The sequence below is a fragment of the Micrasema longulum genome, unplaced genomic scaffold, assembly GCF_059751315.1.
Source record: "Micrasema longulum isolate JH-2025_06_02 unplaced genomic scaffold, ASM5975131v1 h1tg000114l, whole genome shotgun sequence".
NCBI classification, from domain to species: domain Eukaryota; kingdom Metazoa; phylum Arthropoda; class Insecta; order Trichoptera; family Brachycentridae; genus Micrasema; species Micrasema longulum.
Window position 1 is genome coordinate 174577 of NW_028277320.1, and position 26515 is coordinate 201091.

The 26515-nt window shown below is 34.0% G+C and overlaps 1 protein-coding gene across 10 annotated transcripts in view; it reads right to left on the reverse strand.

Annotated features, from left to right (window-relative positions):
* Positions 1-26515, reverse strand: part of siz (Brefeldin-resistant Arf-GEF family protein schizo) — a 247742-nt gene that overhangs the window by 54549 nt on the left and 166678 nt on the right. For 5 of the 10 annotated variants that reach the window (XM_088239230.1, XM_088239221.1, XM_088239187.1 and 2 more), the window contains one exon: positions 25861-26220. The exons of 3 other annotated variants lie outside the window; for them this stretch is intronic. In XM_088239230.1, coding sequence (XP_088095356.1) covers positions 25861-26009 — 149 coding nt within the window. In that variant the 5' untranslated portion in view covers positions 26010-26220. Of the gene's footprint in view, positions 1-25860; positions 26258-26515 lie in introns of all 10 variants that reach the window. 2 more of the 10 variants (XM_088239209.1, XM_088239218.1) reach the window with 2 other exon arrangements.

A 26515-nucleotide genomic window follows, 5' to 3' on the forward strand; every position in this document is an offset into this window, starting at 1 on the left:
CAACGCGTGTGTAATCTCTAAGTCAACGCTCGAGTCGGTTTGTTTTTTGTTTTTCTCGTAAATAAATACAGTTCATCGGCGAAAAATCGGCGTGTACTATAAAAAATAATACAATATATTGCATTTGCAAAATAGTAAGTACACCGGTGAAATTCAAATATGTGATTGCGCAGCAGGATTATACGTCGCGAAACGTAAATATGTTGACATTTAATATTCGGTGTTTGCGGATATTGCATTGTGATCGCGAATACGATAAACAACCATGGTGAGAAATCGTTATCACGTCGTTTATTAGAACCTCGGTAGTTATTTGCGATTGAGCTACAGTGCTTCTTAACCGGTGCACCGCGAGATTGCCGAACCTTTCAGCCGTTCTTTCGCTGTCCATTTCCTGATTGTGTCCATCGTGCCAGCAGTGTCAGCCTTACGCGGTGCGCGCATCTCGACATCGTTCTGCCACACGTTCTCCGGAGAGGTCGAGACTGGACGTCTCGAGTCACGAAATTGCCGCTCTGTGCTCTGTAGCGCTTTTGAGAACACAACTAACGATTTGTGACGGCGATTGTAATAATATAGTAGGCAGTCAACACACGATGCGTCGCACGTCCCTTTATGGACTTCATGACACAATTACATTATTATTCATCTTCGTATTTTGAAACACAATCAAAGTACATCGTGTATTGTTTCAGCTATAAACACATTAATATTTAGACAAAATAACAATTTGGTTGACAGGCATTGGAAGTAAGGAATCTGAGAATTTATTTAGGAGAGTAATCTAAATATTATGCTATCCCATTGAATCATTTATAAATTTATTGCATTTTTGTATGTGCATATATATGTATGTATGTGTGTATATATGTGTGTATGTATATGTATGTATGTATATAGTATGTATGCGTGTATGAATATATATTTATATATTTTTACATTTAACGTAAACTGTTTTTTGTTTCTTTTTTTTTCTTCATTTTGGGCTATAACTGTTTTTCTATTTCTTCAATATTATTTTTGTTTATAGGAAACATATTCGAAAACCATATTTGCCGCAACAAATTGGTTTCTTAGAACAGGCATTTGCCCATATAGGAACCGATTGCAACATTAGGCATTTTAATATTTCTGGCTTGCCGACCCTTCATATGCTGAGCCTACTCCTAGTACAAGCAGAATTTGCCAGAGTGTTTTTTGTGTCATTTTTGTAAAAATGTATAAACTAATAATTAAATAAAAAATATTTAAAGCAATTAATTTGCGGTCAAACATTTTACTAAATGTTATTAAATATTTGTATACCATCATCATTCCATATCCGCTCCCTGGTTGGAGCATACGGCATTCACAAAAAGCCTCCATGCATCTCTATCGGCTGCCAACTCCTTTGCGTCCGCGAGGAGGCGTCCGCAGTACATGGCCTAGCCGACCGTATCGCCTCCGCTCGGCGACAGTTGTCACCGTAGTTTGCTGCGTCCGTTCTCTTATTGCTTCATTCCTGAACTACTGAGCTCAATAAAATTAAATATCCCAACTGAAACCTCAGACAAAACTTACTATTTCATACCGATAACCATAGAACTAACTATGGTTTTCATCCCCCTGTTCACAGAATTCTCAGGTCTGCCAACAAACATACCAGTCTTGATTTCTTCGATAACAAGTTGTCTTTTTTCAAACGATCACTGAATCAAATTAATTTTTAGTCACCTCTCTCCCGCTTCCACTCCCACCGAGTCCACTATACACCATTGTGTTTTTCTACTTCCTTTTATAATAAATTTCTATGTATAAATGTGTCCTTGAAAATGCCCATTGGGCGTATATATAAATAAATAAATTATTCACAAGATCAAACCACCGCTCACCCATGGGTCCAAAAGGCCCATCGTTTTTCTGTAAACTATAGCTAACTTCGTGATTGATCCTAGAATACTTTTTGTCCATATGTAAGCGGCCCTAAAGGCCCGTTGTTATAAACGTTGTAAACTATAGCTAACTTCTAACTACCCGATTGATCCTATAACTATTTATACCCGTATGGGCGGCTCTATAGCGGCAGCGGGTTATTACTCTGGGGATGCATTTATTTTTTTGAAAACACTATCATATACTGTGTATTTTTAAAAAGGACCATACCACGCGAATTCCCAATGAATTTCAGCCCAGAAAACGGCTGCGACGATAATGTGCCTCAATCTACATGACGATAAGACCGAAAAGTCGAGTTATGATGAATTATTGTCAGCCTCTATTTCGGTGGAGCTCCCCCTACGTGCGAGGAACTATTTATACCCAGTATCAACTTTTCATCATTATTAATAGCTGCGTACCTTCGTGTGTGGGGCCATCGCTACGGGAGACCGAAATATGTACAAGTATAGCATTAAGCTGAGCAAATACACTAATGGGAAAATGGCGTGATTCTATATTATTAAAGTTATTATTTTATTAAAATTTCCAGTGCAGGTTCGGTTCGCTCGATTTGGCAGAGCGGCTACATACATACGAGTGAAATAGATTTGGGAACAAACATGCTAAGTGAAGACGAATACAATAATACCGAAAACTAGCATGTTTCGATATTCATTATCTTTGTAAATTGTCATGGCGAATTGTCAAACTCGATATGGAAAAAAAAATGTCCAATGCAAACGGAAGAATTTTACCGTTCGCGTTTGCAATATAGTCCTGAGAAAGAATGGCAATATCCGACAAAGGCCATCCATATAATTTTTCAAACTCACAGTGAAAGTACTAGAGTTAAATAATTCAATAAATTGAAATCGTAATTTATGGAATTGAAAATGTTAAAAGAGTAACTCGTTTATTAACAAAAAAAAACATAGCTTTTATATATGAGGAAAACTGATATTTAGATAGACCCACGGTATACTTTGTGGAAATCTGTTATTAGTTCTGAGTTTGTTTACTATAAATATGTATGTAGAACTGTTGATTTCCCAAATAAAATAAAATAAAATATTAAAACCTCTCGAATCTGCTCAAAAATCAATAATTAAAATAATTTTGAAAAAGTTCTTCAGGTACCCCAGCGTCAAGTTATTTGAGGAATTCGAGATCTTAGACATAAGGAAATTACATATTTTTAGAATAATAATGTTTGTGAAAGCAAATTACTCTACAAAATCCGAAAAGGAACACTCCCACACTACCAGAAGTCAAACTAGAGGATGGGCCATGGGGTCTACCGCAAACTCTGAATTCGGGCAAAGAAATGTCAGGTTTCTGGGGCCCAAAATATTCAATATGTTACCCGAACATTGCAAAACCACGACCCGGATTCAATGAAATATATTTTTTTAAACGGTTACTGGGTTTAGGTCGAGAAAAATCGGAAAATTTACTCAAAAACAGTCTTAAATAATAAATGGTATAAATTAATATTGTATAACTGTACAATAAATTAAGTAGTAATGTTATTGTTTATTTTGCATAAAAATGTCTGCCTTAAAACAGGTTGTACCCAGTGTTTTTACATATTTTTTTTAGTATTACGTATTAGAATCGTAAAATAAATTTATAAAATCTTTCTGATTACATTGAGCGATGAAACCGGTCACTGGATATTCCAAATTTGTGGATTAAAGTATCCCTCGTCTTTTATTTCTGTATTTAAAAAAAATACACATACCTTCACAACCCTCCACATCCCGAAAACCGTTTTAATTATTGATTTTTGAGCAGATTCGAGGTTTTAATATATTATTTTATTTTATTTGGGAAATCAACAGTTCTACATACATATTTATAGTAAACAAACAGATATAGTGTATAAACTCAGAACTAATAACAGATTTCCACATAGTATACAAAGTTAGTAAAGAAAATATATTACATATTAAATAAATACATTTAAGTTTTTACATATAAAAATGTTATTTTCATGTACTCGTAAATATTTTTCAATAATCAAAGAATTTTTAAATATTTTTTTAAGAACAGTATGTTATTGTAAATTGGGCGGGATTAGGACAAGGATGCTTGAAGAGAAGATAAGGGGGGGAAGGGAGATGTACATATTTATTATTATAATGTCTACTAAGTTACATAATGCATTTTTAGTGTGAATTTTAAATCTGACAGAGTGATGTTTATGTAATCTATATCTTTAAATTTTGTATTGTACACTGAAAAACTCCTACGAAAAAAAAGCATTTTTAACATACGATGTTTTAATTATTGGTACATGAAACAGGTGGTACCGTCTACAAATCCTGGCTGGCACATGTATTGTTATTAAACTAATTAGTTCTGTACAGTCAACTATTCCTGTCATAATTTTGTGAAGCAGTAGTTGGTCCGCACACACTCTGCGGTATTGTAGAGAAGTGATTCCATGGTAGGTGGAGGCAGTGAGAGTTGATACATAAGAAATACCGGTTTTGTATTTTAGGTACTTTATAAATTTGTTTTGAATATTTTCTATTCTTGTAATATATATGGGGATTCTATATCTGAGAGGCGTATTCCAAATGGCTTCTGACAAACGTATAATATAATGAAATTTGGGCCTTTCGATTATCAAAATGTTTACTCATTCGAATTATGAAACCTAACGTGCTCAATGCTTTGTAGGTAATTTTATCGATATGCGAATTAAAAAGTAGTTTTGAGTCTAAACCAATCCCAAGATCTTTAATTTCGTGCTTTCTCATTAGTACATTATTGTTTAGTTTCTAATCAAAATTAAGAATTTTTCTTTTCCTTGTGAATGTAACACAAACACGTTTATTAATATTCAAAAACAGTTCAATCATTACCTACTTGCAATTTTTTTTAAATTAATTTGCTCTGCATTAAACTTAGTTTTCACATACTTGAAGTATACAAGCTCTAGGTATAAATAACATCAAACTACGTAAGTCATTGGTAGCTTTATTTTTCTTGTTTATTCCGATTACCTTGTGGAGAATTTTGTCACGCTACTCTATAGTATATTTTTATCGGTTTTGGAAGCGAACACAAGGCTTTAAAAACAAAACAAGTTTATCAGTATCAGTACTGGCAGATATAAAACATTCTCGCTTTTGCCAATACTGGAATCAACTGGCATAGTACATAGTAACTATGCTGTTTGTTGAAAGTTTTACGATTGTTTTTTTACGATACATAAGACACAAATTGAAGGATGCACGGTAAAAACGGGCTCATCAACAAAAAAATATTTTTACAGGAGAGCAAAAATAAAAATATACGCCTTATTTGTGGAACACAATTCATAAATTTATTCAAATAGGTTTTCAATGAGGTAAAATATTTTTTTCGGCCTCGTGGTGTAATGGTTAGCGCGTTAGCATGCCATGCAAGAGGTCGCGGGTTCGATTCCCGACACGGTTGATATGAAATATTTATTTAAAAGGGTGTTTTCACACTAGAATATTTCATAGTCCCTGGACTGGTACCTTAAGCGTAAGACTAATTATCTTACCTTCATGTTACAAAAATGGTCCAGATACGCTGCGATTGGTGTACCGATGCAGTTCCCTATGCACCATTAGGTGCGGAAAGGGAATGATGGCGATGAAAATATTTTTTACCTACAATGAGTTACTTCAGCCCTACAGGAAATTAGATACAATAAATATTTTCTTGCGTGCGGTAAAAATTGAAGCATTAAATTGTGCGACAAAGTTTCTTAAAAATGTACGAAAAAAATATCTAAACTACTTTGAACGACGTCACTAGTTTATATGAATCAACCAATGATAAGAGAGTTATGGAAGATTTCTGGTTTGCTTGCCGTCAATTGACCAATGGGCAGAACTGATCGAGAATAAGCGGAAGATAACCTCTGACGTCGCACACGGAGTTATTTCAGAAATGCAAAACTGTTGATCTGCAGGCTTGAAAACAACACAGTAGACTTTGAAATGACATTTCAAATATTGCTTATGAGTTTCACGTCGCTACGACATACCGTTGAAAAATTAGACTTTACCTAGGAAGGCCGGATTTTTTTGTTAATCCTAAACAGCGCAGTTGGTCTAGAAATGGCACTTAAAATGTTGGTTCTAAATTTCACGTCGCGACATACCGTTAAAGAGTTCGATTTATACCTACTTGAAAGGAAAACAAATTTCAAGAACTAATTGAATCTATATATCTTTATGTAGTCTTAAAGACGCATGATTCACGCACGGAAGGTTCCGGGTTCGGTTGGTAATTGGGCCTCCTGGCCTGTTGTAATGCAAACAAATGTTTCTACTAGTGTAAAAAATAAACTAAACGAAGCCAATCAATGTCAAGCGAAGCTAAACTGGCAGTGCACAGCAAAGTTTTAGTCCTAACACTTATGTATGGAAGTGAAACATGGAACTGGCAGAGGCAGGATGAAAGCCGAGTGAACGCGGTTGAAATGCGATCGCTTAGACGAATGTGTGGGAAAATAATGTATGACAGAGTTACGAATGATGAAATCAGGCGAGAGTTTAAATCTGAGTCAAGTATAATTGATAAGATTATGAAAGGGTTTCTGAGATAGGTTGGTCACGTAGAACGAATGGACGACGAAATAATGGTAAAACAAGTATATATGGCGAAAATGAACGGTAACGTGAGACAAAGACGACCAAGGAAGACGTGGCATGATTAGATAAACCAAAATCTCAATTCTGGTCGTGTCAAAAGCAGCCAGAACCGAAGGGCATGTATGAATATGGTAGAAGCTAGGAATGTATGCCAGGATAGACGTGTGTGGGGGTCCATTCTCTCTGCCTACCCCTACGGGGAAATGGCGTGATGGTAGTAGTAGTAGTAGTAATAAAAAATACGAATATTGAAATACATATAGTGGAATCCAAAAATAAGTTTTCAAAATAAAGTCAAACCAAAATGACGTTTTCTGGCTAACAATTCGTTGCGTTCAAAAGATTTATATTGTTCCGTTAAACGAAAATGATAAAAATATATGTCCGCATTCTGAATGTGTATTTTCGTATGATTTATATACCTTCTAAGGATCAGCATAAAAATCCTGATTCCAGGGCACATGGCTGACGCTTCTCAGACAGTCAGGAGCCTCACACACTGGCACAGTCGCGATAACAAACAATAATAATTCCGAATGTGGAAATCCGTGTCGGGGGCTCGCCGCCTCCCCTATTTGGCCGCGGGCCAGGCGCGCCGCGAGGGAGCGCGGCGCGCCGAGACGGGATCGGGCCGCGATTAGAGGAGGACGTGAGACCATGGCGCGGCATTGCTAACACTCATTTTTATAAAATATTCAACCTTCCGCAAAAAAGTTTTAAACTAGTGACATTTGCGATTTCAGAAGTGTGATATTGTTCCATCACTTTCCTAAGTTAAAAAATTCTAATCGATTCGCGGATTACAAAACTTAAGTTTACAATGTCGTGGAGAAAATGCGAATTCTTCGAAATTATTTTTACTGGACTTAAATGCTTTTTATTAAGGAAGAATCTTCGCAAGGACAACAGCGTCCTTATTCTGCACTAAATAAGTTTCTGTCAAATGTTTTTTTCACTGTGACTGGTATACAATAAAACAGATGAATATTATTTAAGTATGTTTAATTATTTGAATGTGTTCATTGAATGAAACCATTGTGTTATAATATTTACATATAAACTTTTTATGTTTTTTTTTCCTCGTTTATCTACTGTATATTATTTGAAGGGTTTATTTCTACACAATATGTATTTTTTGTAAAGTAAAAGGCACTACGTGCCGTGTATATTGATAAATAAATAAAATTGAAATAAATTAAGCGAGATAAAGATTAACAAAAAAACTATAGGTTATTAGTAATTGGAAACATTTCCAGTGACAATAAGACAATTTAACCACATTAAGACATATAAATATATTGTGAGCATACAAGGAAAACTAGCCAAGTATTTTTTTTGCAATCTCGATATTTTTTTACAAAGTTTTAAAAACTCGACAGTTACATCAGACATGAAAAGTCGGTAGAATACTAATATTTACTAACATTAATGAAATTAGATAATTGTTTAGAAAAATGGTAATTTATAAAAAGAATTCGCTTGTATTGTTTAGGTGGGTTAGCTTTATTTTTGTGGGAGAAGAATATAAATATTTGTTTATAAGTTTGCGTTTTTATTTTAATATTTTATCAGTGAAGTTCTTATTATATCTATTATTATTAGCAATTTGTTTTACTGTTTTAAGCTCGTTTTTAAAATTATTATCAGCTAGTGGAACATTAATAATTAACCTATAAGTCATAGAATGGAATGTCTATGGGCAATTTGATGATTTGAAGAGTTATAAATAATTGTGTCTGTATATGTTGGTTTACGGCGATTTGTGAGATTTGTATATATTTTTTTTTAAATAAAGACATAAAATAACGCAACAAAATGACTAAATAATTTAATTACTCTACTGTAATATTAAGTTGGGGAAAAAGTAATTTCGTATTTCGCACCCTTTTTTCAACTAAGTATATCTCGTTCATTATTGGTCACATCGGATCATACGATACGTACGATAGGTGTAAGTGTGTACTACAAATGCTTCTTTGACAGTATTGCGCTTGGTCGATTCAGTCGTGAACTATCGTGCGTCGAGTATGGAGGTCTCAAAGGAAGAAATTCGCCATATTTTACATTTTTACTACCTGGAAAGGAAAAACGCGTCGAAAATGACCAAAAAAATTTGCGATGTACAAAAAACATCAATATAATAAAAATTGTTTGGCATGTATATGTACTCGTATATTCCCATTCACACAAACGTACCATATGATATACATACATATTATACAACACTGATTGTTCTAAATCGAAAAGTTACATAAAAACGTCGAAAATCGATATTTGCCTTTATTGTCGTAAAAAGGCATTGTAACGAACAAAAGGAATATACCGCGTAAGAAACAACCCGCCATATCCCGGCACCCGGCACGGCACCCGGCACGGCACCCGGCACGTGTGAGAAGACAAGAATGAGGAAAAATAAATATACAAATAAATCAGAAACACACGAGTCTCGCGACAGAAGATCCGTAAAGTGTATAGCTCCGGCTCACTCTTCGCGGAGAGAAGTGGGCCGACAGCATTGACATATAATACATAGACATGCCCTATGACACGGAAACGTACCCATAGTTACTAAGTACTGTTTATTTAGACCAGGGCTGCATTCAACGGGCATACATATGCTATCAAAAAATTAAGGATACTCATTATTGGTATATAAAAAAGTTTGTATTTTAACGTTAACATTCAATATTCGTTTTTGGTGGATTCCAATCTGGTTATTTCCTTAAATTTCACATAATTTCGATCCATTTATTTATTTTCACTGGATTTCCAGGAATTCAAAGATTTTTATTTATTTATTATTTACATGAACATATTTATTTATTTTTATTAAAGGACTCGCATATGGCTTGTCGGTTTAGATCCTTAACATTAAAACATATGATAACACTATTTGTATAATATTTATTACAACTAGCTTAACTATACGGAGCGAGAAAATATATATTTTTTAGAAAAATTAAACAAAAAACAAAAATAAGTACACGATATCGCAATTGTAAGATAAAAAGGGAATACAAAAACATTATATTAACGCACGTTTATTATATTTTTAAAACGTATTCCTATTAGCTCATCACTGTTGCTAAAAAGAGCTTCGCAATTGCGCCGCCAGGCGTAGTTTGACGTTTATAAAAAAAAACAATATTTATACGGGTATATGAATACTAATTGTTTTAAGCTTCGATAATCACTCGCGAACAAATATTTACTAATGAAAAGGCACACAGTGCTTTGAACAATGTTTATTCGCAAGGATTTTACACGTTTTCTTGACACAAGTAGGCAGTTTTGTTTCGATTCTAAATGGCACGCTTAGCTACCACGTAGTACTCACTACAAGAAAGGTACAGCAGAAACCTTAGACCAGTGGTCGGTAAACGCATTAGTCAAAAGAGCCGAAGATCAGCAGTACAAAAATTTAGATTTCTTTTGGGAGTCAAATTTCTTTTCGTTTTAAACGTTTCCTCTTGAAAGCCAACGAACCTTACTATGCAGTAGAAGATTTGCGCATTCGCTCTTCATTTCAACAAAAAATTCTTTGAATTGGCGATGATAAAGAGCTTAAGCCATTGTAAAATTATGCTGACAATCTAGATTACCAATTGCAAAACGTTGATTTTTTTTCTGGAAATGTCTTCCTTAAGAATGATGCAATGGTAAACAAGTATCTCATGATCAATTGTTGCCTTCAACATAGAAACAAAACCTTTTCTCAGTTCGGTAATACATTTTGGCCCATCTGCTGAAATTGAAATAATTTTATCGAGTTTGAGATGATGTTTCTCTATATGACAGATTTAAAATATTGTCATTATCGAGTTTTTTTTTAACGATTATCTATATATAAGTAGGAATAATCGACGCGCGTGCACGAGAAGACGATTAATGTACGGGAAGCGAGGTCTGTATGCAAACACAGTGTGATATGGCGATCTATAGTCTGTGCCTATCTCTACGGGAAAACGGCGTGATAGTTTGCTTGCCTATTTGTATATGCCAACCAGTAGTTCAACCACAAATAACTATCGACGTGCTAATAAGCGACGTGATAACAATGTCTCACCATGGTTGTTTATCGTATTCGCGATCACAATGCAACATCCGCGAACACCTACTAATAAATAACAAAATATTTACGTTTCGCGACGTATAATCCTGCTGCACAATCACATATTTAAATTTCACCGGTGTAAGTATGGAAAATATTTCAAAGCTGCTATTTTTATTTATTATTTATCGTGCTATTTATTGCATTTAGCCGGCGGTTGGCAAGCCAAATGTCAAGAAAAGCAGTGGCCATAGTAATTGTCATTTAATTTTCCCTCTTTCCTTATTAGATACTCCTTACTATTTTGAAAATGCAATATATTATATTATTTTTTATAGTAAACTCAAAAACAAACCGACAAGAGCGTTGACTTAGAGAGATTACACACGCGTTGACTTATGACTGCGATATCTTAAGCATGTTCATTATTGTTCATTGTGATCACTCAAATGCTTAGCGTGTTTTTAAGCACGTCGATAGTTATTTGTGATTAAGCTACTGGGCCGCGATTATGATGGGTCGAAGAACGACAAAATACGCGTTTGGCATGACTGACTGTTCGGTCATAAGTAAAGTGTCGTTATTTTTTAGGGCTCGGGGCATGTCTACGTATTGACATGTCAATGCCAACAACAGTAAACAATGCGCCACATTGGGAGAATCCCCGAAGCCGAGGACCATTATGCGGACGAATGATGATAAAAAGAATTCCGCAGTCTTTGTTGGTTAGCAGTTCGCAGTTCGCAGTTTCGGCATACTGGAATATTCCCCCGTTGACGGCGGCGGTGATTGATTGAGGGATTACCGATCACTTTTCAGCAAATCGCCGGCAGTAACAAATTCAACCCGAGAATATTCCTTAAGTTAACCTAATTTTAATTTCAATAACAGCAATCATCTCTGACGTTCTGAGCAGTTATTTGGTTTTTCTATTTAGTTTTTCTATTTAGCTTTTCTATTTAGTTTTTCTATTAAGTTTTTCTACCTGGTTTTTCGTATTTTTTATTTGCTCTCTTTCTATCCTCGCCTTCAATGTATACACCATGATCGGTCTGACACACGTTTTGTATATCCAAACTATGTTTCCAATAATCATGTGTTCATTGTGGGCATCCAGATGTTTACTAACTGAGATGGATATGTTCTCATCATCACTATGGCAGCATCATCTGCATGGCATGTGATGTTAATGACCTTATCTCCCTTAGTAGATTCACTTTTTTTTATTCTTAAAGGCGTTTTTTAAATATATATTCTGCTTGTGTAAGAAAAGGTTTTTGGCTTTATTATTATTATTATTATGGATAACTTATATAGCGCCATTTTCGTACTTCGTAATACCTCAAGGGCGCTTTACATAGTGATTCTATTGTTAAAAATGTTTTTTTATTAAATTTGTAATTTAATTAAAACAATTTATTTTGTTGACACATGCTACGGATTTATTCAAATGATTTAGAGAACAAGTGGGTTTTAAGTTTTTTCCGAAACAATACTTCACTTTTACAGCCTCGCACCTCTGCTGGGAGAGCATTCCATGCCATAGGGCCTGCGACCGCAAATGCGTGTTCACTAAATTTAGTGCGCTGTTTGCGTAGAGGTATAATAACTTTTTTTCTCGCCGTAGACGTAGCTGATCTAATCGTGAGACGCCTGTCAGCTAGTTCATCTGGAATGCGTAGATACCTTCAATATTACGGAGCAGAGTTGTGCAGTGACTTATACATAAGCCAACAGAGTTTGTTTTCGACCCTCTGTGGAAAACGTAGCCAGTGTAGTTCCCGAAGTAGTGGAGTGATATGACTGAACTTAGAGATTCCGAAAATAAGTCTAGCTGCGGCATTCAATACAGATTGTAAGCGAGTCATTTTGTTCATTGGTAGACCTGCACTGATACCATTACAATAATCGACTCTAGACACTACAAACGCATTTATTAATTGACGGGCAGCATCAACCGGCATTTTTTTGCGTATGCATTTAATTTGTCTCAGCTGGTAAAAGCATGAACTTATCGTTCTACTAATTTGAGCGTCAAGAGATAGGTCAGAATTGAGTAAAACTCCTAGTAGTTTAACGGTGGGTAAAGCGGTACTCCCTACATTGGGTAGGGCCGTATCCTGGATCAAATTCTGTCGTCTGGCTGAAGCCACCCATAGTTGTTCCATTTTTAAGAAGAAGAAGAATGTTGGTCTGTTTTCAGCCATCCAGTTTTCTATTTTCTCGATGCATCCATCAATTAAATTGACAAGCACACTTCTCTCGCCCGGTTTGCAATAAAAATAAATCTGTGTATCATCTGCATGGCAGTGAGACCACAATGCACATTCTTGGTTTCGCAACAACCTGTATAAAGTTGTTAATAATTAAATAAATTACAAAGTCTGGCTATGGCCCTGGAGAGAAATAATAATTTAAGTTGCAGTACTTCAGAAATCAATCGCAAACATTAAATTATGATTGATTACGTCTTATATTTAATCACCGGAGAGTTGGAACGTGGTGAGGCGTTATCGAACCAACCGGCCAATCTAATTTGTATTCTCTCCAGATAACCACAATAATAATCATTACTGATAACTTATACGGCACAGTCCGGGTAAAATATTGCTTACACTTACATTAACGGCTTAAGACACGATTTCGATCAAGAGTCAGTTATCGTTTTAAGATACCGTCCAAAAACAACACGAATATATTCACAATAATCAAACAAAAAATGTACGTACACCAAAAATCACAAATTTTACAAATAATTTGTTTAAAGCTGTATCCACTATTTTACTATGAAGAACGACCGGGTTTTGTCATAACTGACATTGTCAGACAGGCGAAATGTTGTATAACGGGGTAATTATTCCTATTTTGATATAGAGCAATCTCTTAATCCGTCTTCATTGAAGAAACGTAGAACTGAAATGGCCCTTATGTGCATTTTCAAAATACTTAATGCCATAAGTGATGTCCCATCTCTGTTGAAATCAAGTTCTTTTCATGTTCCAAACCGCGTCACCAGAAGTCAATATCTGCTATTTATCAGATCGTTATCTATTTATCAAGCAAATTTTGTTTTTATGCCCCAATGTCCAGAATGTGTAGATCAGTCAATTCATCACACGACTTGAAATTCTTCGGGATAGAACTTCCGGCTTTTCGTAGATCTCTTCGCGACTAAAACAGTGTGGGATGAAGATGGATTGGCATGGTTTAGCTCGAAGTCTTATATCTAACGTTTTTATGAATATATTGTATACCATTATTGTATCGCCCTTGTTTGTCTTTGCTTCATAGTTTTATGTTATTTTTGTTCAGTTTCTTGTATTCGTGTTTCTTCATGTAACTGTTGTAATTGGCTTAGGCCGTATATTTAATAAATAAATAACGCTGTGTTTATGTGTCCGGGGCGCAAGTGATGAGTCGTTGTCATGACATCAAAATACATTTAAAAAATATCGACAAAAACTTAGAAGGGGGGTTTATCTATTTAATGTTTTTTTATCATTAACAACTTTATTGAGCATAATACTTGAGATTTTGTAAATGCTCCTTATTTTATTTTTTAAAGTTTCCGAAGAATAACAGGAACAAAACCATACAATTGAATATTTTGTCGTCATTAACAGCAAATAATAATCATTAGTTTGAGTTGTGTCATAATTGCGGGGATTTCCCGCACAAGTCATCGAGTCAAGTCAAGTCAAGTAAAGTAAATCTGTCTCCTTCACTTCCTTCCAGCAACTGACCATCCAAGGTAGCGGTAGTGTCATATCTACAATTAGCGTTGTAAATTACACATTTTTTATGAATTTACAATAGCAACTGCTAAAAAAAACAATCACATATCCTCTAAATAATCAAATAAACGCATAACTATTATTGGAACTATTTTTTTTTAGTTAACTTGTTAAGGTAAGTATTAATTATTAAGTTAAGTGAAAAAAACCTTTTTCTTTATAATTATTTAACTTAACCCAACCTAACCTAACCTAAACTAACTTTACATAAAAAAATTTTTTTTTAAATGAAACAATTGTTATTGTCATATTAAAATTAAAGAGGGTGAGCGACATGGTGCAGATACGTAGCTTATTAAGGTCACTGTTATCAATATGAATCTTATATGGGTGATCCCGTGCAAGTTGGATTCGTTCCGACGTTTCGACTACCATTGCAGGAGCCAGTTTATCCTGAAGATGGGTCCTGCATTGGTAGCTGAAACGTCGGAACGAATCCAAAGTATACGATATCAACCAAAAAAGACACATATTGAGGCTAAGTGACGTTCAACCCTTTCGTTAAAACGTTTATTCAACGAACGGCCTAGCCATTTAATTGAATGCCGGCATTTAATGAGCAGCCTAGCCTCTATCAATATATATGTATAGAGGCTGGGCTTATCTTATATATACTTACTGTAAACTAATTTTTATTATTTTTTTTAACAATAATTTCTTAATACCATTTTTTTATACGTATAAGTATATTATGTTTATTTATTTTTTTCTTTTTTACTATGTAAAGTTTCACTTTTTATTTTGCGTGGCAGCATGCTTTTTATTGTTTCTACACGATGTATACAAAAAAGCGTTGTATATTTTTTTAATCATTACTTACTATGTTTGTACTTACCTGTATATTTTTTGTAAATGCCCCTTGGGCGTATTGTAAAATTAAATAAATAAATATCTCTCTCTGTTTTACCATTCTTTCGTTCTTTATACATGACCCTTTCTTAATCCTGTCAATAACGCAATGTCGCAGATTTTCACGCGCGCCAGATTTCACTATTCGTAACTCTGCCATACATTGATTTCCTACACATTTATCTAAGGGATCGCATTTCAACCGCGTTCATTCTGCTTTCAGCCTTACTCTGCCAGCTTCATGCTTTACTTCCATACAAAAGCGTTGGGACTGAAACTCCGTTGTGCATCATTATTTATTTATTTATGTATTATCGAAATCATAGTCTTTTTAACAAAATCAAGGTACAAGAAAAAAAATTTAAAAAGTAAGACCAATTACAGATTTCACATTACTTTATTATTAATACAGAAGAAGAGGGGAAAAAAATAAATACCAAAATAAAATATGTTATAAAAATTAAAAAAAATAGTACATGAAAGAGAAAATACATGGTATAGTTCCAACTCTACCTTCCTTCCCTCTCCCTCTGCTTCCATAAACATTAATATTTATTTCTAAAAAAATTACAACCAAAAATAATTTATAAGATACAGGTAGTAGATGTATGAGAGCTCTTCCAAGCTCTATCACAACACGGGCTATCTCTTCGTTCTAGTAACGAGAGAACCCTTTTTATACTCTTTCATCGCTCTAATTTTCTTGCCTCCTCTTTCACAGTAGTAGCTGCTAGATTGTGTAATAATCTACCCACTAATGATAGAGACGCCCCTTCTTCATTTACATTTAAGTCAAGATTGAAATATCACTATCTAAATATTTAAGTGTTCCTTTATCCTTCTTCTTTCCTTCCCATCCCCTCTCTTCTCTTTATAGTATAGTGTTAATTTTTTGTTTTTTTTATTTTTTTATTCTTTGTTTTTAATTTTGTATAAAATCGTAAGATTCAATATGTACATGTACTTGTATACTTAGGACTAACAATTGACATAGACAATTCATATCAACATTTTAATTAGCAAAGTGGCGACTTTATCGAGTCTTTTTTTAAATCAAAAACTTTGTTCCAATAAAGGAAAAAAAAATGTATGAAGCCTATGTAAAAACTAAAATATGTTATATGCAACTACTATGGGGAACAGGAAATCAAAATGACATAAACAGACTACAAAGACAGCAAAATAAAGTATTAAAGTTAGTATATGACCTACCCTATCTAACAGCAACTAAAGAACTTTTTAAACAAACTAAACAATTAAATGTAACTGAACTCTTTAAACTAGAATCCTTAAAATTTATTCATAAATTAGCCACTGTGTAATTGTAGACAAAGAATTAAAACTTGAAAAAAACTGTAAAAAACATGAACACAATACGAGAATATCAGAAAAATATCATATACAACCTTTTAAAACGAGAAAAGGACAATCGAGACTAATAAACCATGGACTGAAATTATACAATAAACTACCAGACAAAACTAAACAAAAGACTCAGACAACCTTTACAAAAGATGTTAAAAATATTATTATTAACAATAGAATGTGAATTAAAAAAGTAAACATATTTTGTTAAATGTATGTAATCCGTAAGGGTTTATCAATGAAAAATTTTAATAGAAAAAAAAAGTTTTAATAACAATTAGAAATATTTTCAAATTTTTGCATTAGCTTTCGTCATTATTTTAAACGAATAAATTTCGCATGCTAACACAACGAAATAATATAGCAATAATTCCCATCACTAGTACATAGAGGGTGAGTCACTTCGCACTCTCGGAATAGATATGCACATTATAACAAACATTAAAATGGTCGACGCTTATATAGAATTCTGATTTAGGATTCTGGAGACGGTTCATCAAACCGTGAAGCAAAATTATTCGCAAACAAACTAATTCGAAGAACTCTCTGTAAAGGGACAAAAGGTGACAGCGCGGAGATTCTGGTGAGGCGCTTACATTTAAAAAAATGAGTAACAAATAATAATACTTTGGTCTACAAACATATTAGATCACTTGCGAATCTGCGTCATATTGATGAGTAATAATTCAAAATAATTTGACAGATATCTAAAAATAATATATTGGTGTTTTTTGAAGATATTTCTTGATAAAACTCAATAGTTAATGATTGAGATAAAATTTTGAATAAAAAATATCAATAAAGCTTCTTGGTTTCGTTTCACTTTTATTTAATTTTGACCAACGAGCGCTTTCACCTAAGAAGGCATCTTCAGGACTGGTAAGTTCAAAATGTTGTAAACAATTATGTACCTCAGAGGCAGACGGATGCAAATCCAGAACTTAATGAAATGACATTTCGATCTTCATATCCAGTTTATGATCATGTCCATTGATTTTGAAGAAATTTAAGCCTTTTAATGAAAGAACCAATATACTGAATATACAAATTATATAATAAATGATTAGAAATAACTTAGAGAAAGTAGATTATTTAGGCTTGTATTGAACATTCGACGTTTGGATTTGCATCTGTCTGCCTCTGAAGTACAGAATTTACCTTTATTCAATTTTATAAAACCGTACTTTTATCTGTATTGCGTTAGTGTATTTTAGAGTTCTTTTAGTATTCACAACAATAAAAGTTTTAGCTCTTTAACTTCACTAAAATCAACAGATGGAAGAATTGAAGAAATATGGACGTTCAAACATGGGCAAATGGTGAATGTTTCACAGTATGTAAAGTGGCCACTTAAACCGGCCAATGACAGGTCATTAGCCCTGTAAATGCCTAGACTTCCATATTCTCTCTTCTCTGAATGTAATTTGTTAATACCGTTACCTATTGACAAAAAGATCCATTATAGTTTTCTAATAACCCCGGATTCCACAATGTAAATTCCGCAAAGTAAACGTCACTAATTACTCGCTTCCTCTAAATTCATGTGTTTTGTCACACACATAGCGAAGTCTCCGCGGCGATTCAGTAAATGATGTGAAAATGGTAAATTGTCTCTTAGAATCCGACGAACCGGAAAACGAATAGCATTCTTATACACATACATATTTTTATTATTTATCTCACATAAACCTTTATATTTTTTCTTTTCTAATGAACACGATATAAAATATTACCCGTGTCGGGGCATTCAATTACATTATTTTTATAAACAGATGTGTTCAGAAAATAACGGAATTCTTTTAAATTCGCGGGTTTGTAGAGCCCGATTGTCAATTTGCCACAAAGTAAACAATGAATACGGCTGAAAATTTGAGCATACTTCAGGGGCATGTATACCAACATATTTTTTTTCTAAATTGACAATCGGACTCTCCAAACTCGCGAAATTTAAAAATTCCCATTATTTTCTGAACACACCTCGTAAATGTATTTTTATTTTATATTATTTGTTTGGAAAAACTACAGTAAATTTATAAACAATTCATATTATAATGTAGTGTATGAGTCCAGTGAAAGTTTTTCACGACTATATAATATTTTGCGTAGACATACTAAAGAACAGATGAAAAAATAAAAATATGTACGAGTAAATAATAATATTCAAAGAATATCATACGAGATAGTTAAATTTAGTAATTTATTTATTTGTTTTATTTTGCACTACAACAGGCGAGGAGGCCCAATTACAGGGGTGATAATAATGATTTCGTTCCCAAAAGGGTTAGGAGGGATGAAAAGGATAAGAAATGATTAGGATAAAATAGGAAAAAGAAGGGATTCTGTCGAGGAGATTACCCTTAAAATGCCTATAAGGAATATAGGCAGGATAATAACGGGATAGTAATACATATTAATTAAAGTAGTTCTAATAAATACAAATTTAAATGAGAAAATTTTAAATCAAATATATTTATTTATTTAACTTTTTGTACATTGGCGGGCTTATTGCCAAATGGCAATTTCTTCCAACCAACCAATAAAACAATAGTTTAATTTTTATACTTCATGTAACAGAACATATTCAATAGAAAATAAAGATTAAAAATCTAAAGATATATAAAAATAGAAATAAACGTATTTGTTTATAAATTACCTTAAATCAAAACTATTACTCAATGGGAAAATGGAAAAAAGAGGAAAGAGGAAAGGAGGAGAGATTAAGGAAGAGAAAGGAGATGTTTCTTCAGACGTGATTTAAACAGAGATAATGTACTAACATCTTTGATGGTGGATGGGAGATGATACCACAGTCGAACCCCATAAGAACTATATGAGTTAGAGAAGAAAGAGGAATTGTGGATGGGTATTAAGAGAGTGCTAGAAGGTGATCAGTCTTACGTTTCAGGTGCCAGTCCAGGAACAATGAAATGTTGCAGTTTAAACTATCTTTAATATCAATGTTTCACGGCCACCCTGCCAGGTATCGGACCTTGGGCCTTAAGCACGGTAGGTGAACGCGCCAACCACTACACTACGCCGCAGACTTATCTGCATTCGATTTCCTCTTTCGGGATTTGATTTTTACCTGAGAGAAACCATCGAGTCGAAAGGAATCGTCCAGGGTTTTGGTTCTATTCTACAATCAGAACTATTTTCTTATATACACATACATACATATTTTAAAAATAATTATTTATTATTTAACCAAATATTTTAATTTTGGGGGTCTTTTTTAAAGAGCCGTAGATAACAAAGTTTTAGAAAATGGGAATCGGACATCTGATCCGTGAGTCAATGACACTAGTCACGGAACAGAACCCGGTTACTTAATTATAATGTACGCAAAAAGTTATGAAAACAAAAAAAAGAAACGAAAACGTTGGATTGGCGAACGCGTCATAAATATGAAGTTAACTTTTCCCCTCGAACTCTAGACAGACGGACTCGATGTGTAAGAAATGTAAGATTTTATTACCTAAAAGCTTCGACTGTAAACAGCCATACATTTGGAAACAAAAGGCCCTTTGTATGTAATAATAATAGTCGAAATATAAACACGGACTCGACGAATGGTAACAGTGGATTCTTGTACAAAGTATAGTCGATACGAAAATGTTAGAATAGTTATGGGCATAATCGATCGGTAGATACCATTAAATATTATATAACCGATTATGAGAACCTGTAATCGATTATGAAAGAGAATAAATAAAAAAATGGAAATCAAAAAGAAAAATGGTATGCTATTTTATTTTCTTCGTTTTATAAAATTAATCTGCGATTTCTCCGTATAAATCCATTATCAATTAGATTTTTTTCCATATACCGTAGTTGTCAATAATATTTTATTTTTAGGTATTTAATTTAATCTTTTTTTGTAAGTGGTTTGTCTCAGCTGGTAGAAGCATGAACTTATCGTTCTACTAATTTGAGCGTCAAGAGATAGGTCAGAATTGAGTAAAACTCCCAGTAGTTTAACGGTGGGTAAAGCGGTACTCCCTACATTGGGTAGAGCCGTATCCTGAATCAAATTCTGTCGTCTGGCTGAAGCCACCCACAGTTGTTCAGTTTTTGATGGGTTTCATGTTAGTCTGTTTTCAGCCATCCAGTTTCCTATTTTCTTGATGCATCCATCAATTAAATTGACAAGCACACTTCTCTCGCCTGGTATAGAAGAGTCCCAACTAAACACGGAATTTCCTAACAAATCGGGACATAAAAATTATTATTGTACAGTAGTAAAATTGTGTGTGTTAAATAAATAAATATAAAAAATGGGTATCGATGTTTTTGCATTACAAAAAAATGCACTACGGATGTATATTTTTGTTTTTACAAACTATGGAAAACAGATTTTTATCAATACGTGGTAAACATGATATTTTCTTGTTTTCAAATACCTGTATTTCAAAAGAATGTTTTTTTTTTTGCCCCCAGATAAAATTTTAAGCCCAGTCTTTTAGGAGTTAAAAATAATACAAACATCCAGAATAAAAAAAATCAATGAAGATTGAATTCTCCTTAAGAAAATATTCTCATAAAATAATTTGTGATACTAAAATTAGCTAGGAATAAAAACAAATACATAATACACATTACACTGTGTTACCAAATGTAAACAAAAAGTTAGAACATGCATAATAATTTCATTTGCTGTCGACGATTGTCAATATTTACAAAATAAAAAGAATTTCCACAGACCGAAGTATTAGAAAGTTGGGAAAAAATACATTTATGCAACTAAGAAGACGTGAAACAAACCTGTTCATAATTCATTATATAAAATATGTTCATTCATGCAGAGTGCATGCACTGAAGTTTGGTCCTTAAGGTGATTCTAAACGAAAATATGAAACTAATTATTCATAGATGGCACTTTTGTCACTTTTTATTGAAAGATGCCATTTTTACGTTTAATTTCAATGTAAATTTTACAAAACTTGGTTTGCGGAAACTTTACACTATATTGATTGTAACAAATACCATAACAATATAATTTTGGCCGTTTCCACAAAATGGTGTACAAAACAAAAAATAACTTGTTTTATTTTTTGTTTTCTACGCCGTTTTAAGAAAAAAACCTAAATTATATTGCTATGTTACAATCAAAATAGTGTAGTTTCCGAAAACCAAGTTTTGTAAAATTTCCATTGAAAATAAACGTAAAAATGACATTTAATTTTTTTTTATATAAAACCGCCATCTATGAATAATTAGTTTTATATTTTTGTTTAGAAACACCTTAAAATGTTTACTTTAATAATGTTATCATGCTAAAATGCATGTTTTATGTAGTATTATCATTTAACCTAAAAGAAGCATCAACACACTTTTGGGGTGGTATTCTGGTTCTTTTCTACCCCCAAGAGAGTGATCAATTTGAAGATATTTATTTGTTTCATATAATGGCCACACTGATGATTAAACGTCAAATGGTTTATAAAACGGCTTCAAAAACGGAAAAAAAACGAATACGGTTCAGTCAATTCAACCTAATGAAATGTTTTGGGTAATGCTAAAGGTCGCAATAATGCTCTAAATAAAAATGTTCATACTTCACAGTCGAGATCCGTACATTATGTAAGGCTGAGATAGGCATCATCGACAAAATCAAGATGGGACGGGACCTCTGCGCTGGTTTGGACATGTAGAGCGAATGGACAACGAAAGAACGGCTAAAAATATTTAGAAGAGATGCACGAATGTAGGGGAAGCGAGATCTGTATCCAAAAAAAGAGTGATGTGGCGTTATATCCTCTCTGCCTACTTTTACGGGAAAACGACGTGATGGTTCATTGTTGTTGTAGTTGGTTAATGGCTTAGAGGAAGTTCAGTGGTTTTAAAAAAAAATATTTTTCGTATAATCAGTTTTTTGGCAGCAAGTTTTGAATTTCAGAAATAACTCCGCGTGTGACGATTCTCCGTCGATTCTGCCGATTGGTACGCTGACGGTAAGCAAATCGGAAATCTTCCACAACTCTCTTATCGTTGGTTGATTCGTACGAACTAGTGACGTGGTTCAAAGGAGTTAGATTTTATTTCGTACATTTTCAAGAAACTTTGCAGTACAATTTAAGCTTCAATTTTTACCGCGCGCAAGAAAACATTAATTGTATTCAATTTTCTGTGGGGCTGAAGTCCCCATTGGTTTTATGGTTTATTAATATGAAAAGGTTAATTTTGCATTAGGTTTCTTCTTGGTATATTCAATTTTATAAAGCTCAGTGGGCGGGGCGTATGAAATAATATAATTTCAGTAAACCAACTAGCACGCGACTAGCGACTAGCGACTAGCGACTAGCGACCACTGGTACAACTGACTGTCCAGTGCGTGTGCACTCGGACACGAAGAACCCGACACGTGCCATATGCAGGACCTTGAATTATTATAACAAAGGTCAGCATACTGTCCAATGCCCTTTCCCATATCCGATTAACGCGAGACCTTCCTGCCGGAACTGCCGGAACTGCCGGAACTGCCGGGGACTGGAGTCACTGGTCACTGGAGACTGGGGATCGCCCCGAAGCTGTTCTGATGTGGGATCATTAAATGTTGCTGTGCACTTCACGGATTTCTCCATATATGTAGGCATGACACTTTGATGTTACAAAAAACCAAAACGATTAGAAAGCAGAGTTTAGAGAGAGCATCCGTAGGTACAAACCTCTATCACAGCACGGGCTAACTCTTCGTTCTAGTAACGAGAAAACCCATTCAACGCTGTATTTTTTTTGCCTTCTCTTTCACAGTAGTAGCTGCTAAATTATGTAATAATCTACCCACTAATGTCAGAGACGCCCTTCTTTATTTACATTCAAATCACGTATGAAATTTAACTTCCTGAATATTTTAGTTATTCCTTTCTCCTCCCTTTTTCCTTCCTTTTTAACCCCTTCCTCTTTTCCTGTAAACGCTCGAATATCCATAATCCTGAATTTGAAAAATTCTACCTCATCTCTGTAGGGATATTAATAAAAAATATATACCTACTTCCCCCTCGGGAGAAATCCAGATTTGTGTATGTACAAAAAATACACATACCAAAAAATAATGTTGTGTATAAATAGTGTTTAAATAAATAAATACAAACAAGAATCAAACATTATCGTCTACGCAACCGTAATATGTCATAAGCCACAAATATTACAGGAGAGCAAAACAACAAAATGACTTCAAGAATATATCGGGTTGTGGTCCCGTGGCTAGTGTCTCGGACTGACGGCTCAGAGGTCCGTGGTTCGAATCCCACTCTACCCCAACTTGATTCCCATGTTCTAATAGCGAGTTATTTACAACTCATTGAAAATGGCTCTCAAAATTAAATATTTGGGTAAATCAAAAGAACGCAAATGTTTTTTTTTTTTTTTAAATAAAAAAAAATATTTTTAATGCCCGAATTTTTAGAATAATAATGTCCCATAATCTCAGTAAATTAACAGAAGAATGAGCACAATATTTAATTTAAGAAGTACATTAAATGGTTTTTTGGCTTATGACATTCCACTCATCGAAATCTAAAATTATTTTGGTATTCAAAGAATCAAATTGTAAAGCGCCCTTAAAGTAAATTATGAAAATGGCGCTATATAAGTTATCCACAATAAAAATAAGTTTATTTGACAGCATGCGTTATTACTCTGAGTAAAAAATTACAAAACCCGGAGTCCCTGACAATGGAAAGTTAGCAGAGTTATCTTCGACTGTATACAAATCGAAAATTATGTTGGAAAATGTGTATATTTGTATGAAAATTTAAAGTATCTTCGTCGCGTAGCCGTCGGTAAGCTGTAATTCAACGTGTTTAAAAATAATGGTATGCATATTCTCTTTTTCATACAGAAAACTTAATGTTACTTTGTAGATAAAATTTGAGATAACTGTCAACTTCCCATTGTATGTAATACGGGCGAAGATTTATTATTAGTACGGAAGGGCTAGATAAAAATATACAAGAACCTGCTGATGAATTGCGTGCTCGCAAAGAGGAAGTTCAGCCCTACGGGAAATTGGGTATAAAAAATGTATTCTTAATAGCAGGAAAAATTAGAGCATTGAATTGTAAGTTTATTGAAAATGTATGAAAAAAAAAGATTTTAACAACAACGAACTACTTTGCATGACGTCACTAGTTCTTTTGAATCAAACAATGGTAAGATAGGTAGATTTCCGGTTTACGGTATGTCAACTGACGAATCGGCAGAACTCATCGAGTGGAAAGGGAAAGAACAACTTGAGAAGTCACACACGAAGTAATTTAAAAATTACAAAACTTAAAATATTATAGCGCTGAAACAGAATTAAAAATAATCCAGAAACCGCATACGCGCATCAAACAGAAGGTGACTAAACTACTCTAAGGAGTAGTTTTACGTTTTGACCCATTAGTTTATGTAAACGTCGCTCAGTACACAACTCCCGATTTGAATTCAACTATGCCGTGTTGTATTGTTTTAAAGTGAAGAAATACTTCTGGGATCAAAAAGAAACAAGATGGGATAAATATGTTTCTTTTTTGGGTGATACCGTGTGTGTTTTAAGTAATGCATGTGCAAGTAGCAAATGCATTACTTCAAAATTAAAAAAAAACTCCATCTGTCAGATTGTCAAAGAAAACAAAATGGATATTCTGTTAGTGTTGCCAGGGCAGTCAAATTTTTTACGCTACTTTGCTCATCATATATTATTTAACATGACATAAAAATATTCGCTTTATGTAAGATAAAATTTGTTACATTTTTAAGTTCAAGTTCAAAGTTCATTAATTCAATTACTCTTATTAAATGACCCTTCCCTTATCTAGTATGTTGTGTCAATCAATGTTTCCGCGTGTACAATTAAATTTTAGAGAACTTAAAAAAAGATATATCTTACATTTGTGTTATGATAATATGTTTCGCGATCTGGCAACATTACGCGGCGACTTCACGCATGCGCGCGGCGAAAGTGATGGGGATTTTTGAGCACAATCCGGTGTATTTAAATATGATTCTACGCTACTTCTGGACTATTCTTAATTCTATGCGCTAAAAATACGATGCATAAAAAATGTGTCTTAGTTTAATAGTCTATTAACGAATAAAAAAAAATAGAAAAAAAACCACTGAATTTCTTTATTCAGCGGGACTTATTTAAGGACTTTATTTTAAGATGATTTTTCAAATACTTTCGAAAAAAATAGAATTTGAAAAAAGATAGAAAGTGTTATTTATTTAGATACAGTTGTTATTTAGTGGTTGTAAAATGTACCTCTCATCCTGCATCTGCCGCAGCTCGTTGAAGTCCAGGTCTCGCCTCAGGATCGCCACCTCGCAGAGCAGCAGGTCCCTCTGCGCGGTCACCGCCTCCAGCTCCGCGCGCAGGCGGACTATCTCGTTGGACAGGTCCATGGTGGCCATCCCGCGCTTCTCTGCCTCTACCGACCGTCGGCCTACTCACTCGCCCGCGCTCGGGGCCCGGACATAACTCGGCCGGCGGAAGAGGTCTCCTTCGCCGATCTTCATGCCGACCGCTGTTCGGATACCATAGTTCTTTACAGCCGTTGATGCATTTGCGTGAAGCGGATGAGATTTTACAATGATTCACTTAATGTTTTTTGTGACAGTTCTACTATCGATGGATAATACGATTACAAAATGCTTTACAACTAGTATGATACAAAGTAAGTGGTTAGACACGTCATAATAGAAAATTGAGCCTACGGCAAAGGAAAACACAACAATTAAAAATTTGAAATTTTTAACGATTTCACTGATCAATTTATCTAATATGTTAACATTAGACCAGGGGTGGTATTCTGAATCTTCTCTACACCCTAGAGAGTGGTTAGTTTGAGGATATTTATTTTAAACATGCTACTAATTTTTGCTTCATATAATGGTCACGCTGATGATTAAACGTCAAA